Here is a 2,562-nt window from a genome sequence, read left to right as displayed (position 1 = left end):
CAGTGGCGGGGCACGCCGGGAGCGCGCCGGAAGTGGGAGGGAACGGGGCGGAAGTACCGGCGCGGCCATATTGGGAAGGGGGTGTGACGGCAACACCTGCGCGGCCATATTGGGGAGTGTGGCGGAAGTATGAGGGCGGCCATATTGGGAAGGCGTCTGGGGCGGAAGTGGCCGTTCCGCCATTTTGAGAAGGTCGCGACGTCTTGCCGCCATTTTGAGAAGGTCGGGCTGGTTCTTTTTGCCCCGGGAATTTTGAATCCCCAGAATTTCAAACCCCAGGAATTTCAAGCCCCAGGAATTTCGAATCACGGGAATTTTGAACCGAAAGAATTTCGAACCCCACACCGCCGCAGCTCAAAGCGGTTTTTAGACACGACCGGCCCACCAAAAAATGAGCAAGAGCACCAAAGTTAACCAAAATCGCTGGGTTTATTGTAGAAAATCCACAGCAGTGTTTATCCCGTAATTCCACTGCCTCAACAAGGAGCGCGACTTTCTCCATACTGAGGAAATTTGAATTTTGTTCATTTTACGGAGATCCGGAGCCTCCAAACGGGCGCCTCAATCCCACAAGCAACGGAATTTCCTGGCTTTTTTTCCCTTTTATTTTTTTAAAATTCCACAGCAATGGAATTCCCAAAGTCCTCCCCGATTTGTTTATTTCGAGCAGAAAGAAAGGGAGGAGGTTCTGTGATTCCCTTAAGTGCGGAATAAATTGCAGGATTAACTCCACGTTATTCCTAAATCAAATTTTTCCAACATTCCAGGAAAATTACACCCCCCACCCCCCCATCCCTTTTAAAATCCAATTTCCAGCGATATCAAACGTTAATAGTGTTTGTAGAAAGTATAAAAAATATATATAAACCCCCCAAAATAAGCTCGCTAGGATGTGGATATAAAAATGGGGTGCCTACAGGTAATGGAATTATTCCAATTTTATCCTAAAACGACGATTATTGCTGGAATATCCTGTGGTCAGGCAGGGGGAAGGAGGAGAGTGGCAATTGTGGGAACTGCAGGGTTTAAGGGGATAAGAAAAGTTCTAAGCTGGGGTGAAAAAAGGGAATTCTGGCTTGGAATTCAGTTTGTACTCCCATTCTGCTGGGGAAAAGGGGAGAGAGATGGAAATTTCCACGGAAAAATCGACATTTTCTTGGTGATCTCGGAGCTGTTTGAACAATTCCATGCCGTGAAAGGGGTTTTAAGGCTAAATACGGGCGAAATTCCTTATGGATACAAAGGATGACTAATTAAAATGAAATCTGGATATTGCACGCGTTGGCATCCACTCATTTAATTAAGGAGCTCATCAAGGAGCTCTAATTGATCCCTTCCTGCTGCAGGAGGGAGGGGATCCAATGGGGTTTTTCCAGAGGAAACGCTGGATTCCATGGAATCCCAAGTGCTCCAGCAGCGGTGGAGCGAGGGGAGGACAAAACCTGGGGTCTGAACCCCGAAAATAAAGGGACAGGGAAAAACAGAATCTGTAGGGATTGTGAGGGAATCAAAAGTTCCCTAGGGAATGAGGAGCTCTGAAGGGAGGAATGAGAGAATGAGAAGCAACCAGGATGAAACTTGCTAAAATCCATTCAGGAGCTTTTCCCTAAATTTCTTCTAAATGTGCAAACGGGCTGGGATCAGGGAAAAGGTTTTGGGTGGGATTTTGGGGTTCAGCAACCAGATGAGAGTAAAAAGTTCCCTAGGGAGTGAGGAGCTCTGAAGGGAGGAATGAGAATGAGAAATAGCTCTAAAAACCAGGATAAATTCGCTAAAATCCATTCAGGAGTTTTTTCCCAAAATTTCTTCTAAATGTGCAAACGGGCTGGGATTTGGGGATGGGGTTTTGGGCTCACCAAGGGTGGGATTTTGGGGCTCAGCAGCCAGAGGAGTGTGCTGAGCCCAGCTGGCCGGCCGCCAGCAGCAGGATGTCCTTCTTCTCCTTGTGGAACCTGAGCTCCTTGCCGGCCAGCCGCGCCTCGTCCAGCTCGCGCTCGGTGGCCGCCAGCTCCCGGGAAAGGGCCCCTGGAATGTTCTGCTCCCGGTTCACCCAGTCCAGGGCCATCTGGTTTCGGATGTCGTCGTCCAGAGCGCGGTGCGAGTAGTGAGCCAGGACCTCCTGGTGGGAATGGGAGGCAGGGAGTTGTTAGGATTGGTTAAAAAAAAAATAATAAAATAAATAAGGGGTGCGATAGGATTGATAGAATTGGGAGAAATCTTAAGGGAATGATGGTTTGTGAAGGTTGAGGTAGGAGAGAGGTTGGGCAGAGTTAATGAATAAAGTTGGGATTTATGAAAAGGATGTTGTCAGTGGATGCACCTTGGGCAGTGTGAGAGCACAGGCAGGGTTACACCCATGATGAGCCAAAATGGTCACAAAGTGAACCCAAAATGGACCAAAAATGGTCATAAAATGAACCCAAAATGGACCAAAAATGGTCACAAAATGGTCACAAAATGAACTCAAAACCAGACCCAAAATGGTCACAAAATGAAGCCAAAATGGTCACAAAATGGTCACAAAATGTTCACAAAATGAACTCAAAATGGACCAAAAATGGT

At 47.4% G+C, this 2,562-nt stretch overlaps 2 protein-coding genes across 2 annotated transcripts in view; both read right to left on the bottom strand.

Moving 5' to 3' along the window:
• LOC102032861 (RNA-binding protein 8A) overlaps window positions 1-213 on the bottom strand; it is a 5,722-nt gene extending 5,509 nt beyond the window's left edge. Inside the window, exon 1 of the mRNA XM_031064701.1 lies at window positions 89-213. Coding sequence (XP_030920561.1) covers window positions 89-213 — 125 coding nt within the window. The remainder of the gene's footprint in view (window positions 1-88) is intronic.
• A 197-nt stretch (window positions 214-410) lies between these two features.
• LIX1L (limb and CNS expressed 1 like) overlaps window positions 411-2,562 on the bottom strand; it is a 7,215-nt gene continuing 5,063 nt past the window's right edge. The window contains exon 5 of the mRNA XM_031064700.1: window positions 411-2,119. Coding sequence (XP_030920560.1) covers window positions 1,877-2,119 — 243 coding nt within the window. The 3' untranslated portion in view covers window positions 411-1,876. The remainder of the gene's footprint in view (window positions 2,120-2,562) is intronic.

This window comes from Geospiza fortis, unplaced genomic scaffold (genome assembly GCF_000277835.1).
Source record: "Geospiza fortis unplaced genomic scaffold, GeoFor_1.0 scaffold439, whole genome shotgun sequence".
NCBI lineage: Eukaryota > Metazoa > Chordata > Aves > Passeriformes > Thraupidae > Geospiza > Geospiza fortis.
The sequence above is the reverse complement of the archived record's forward strand: the minus strand, read 5'-3'. Positions and strand labels throughout refer to the sequence as shown.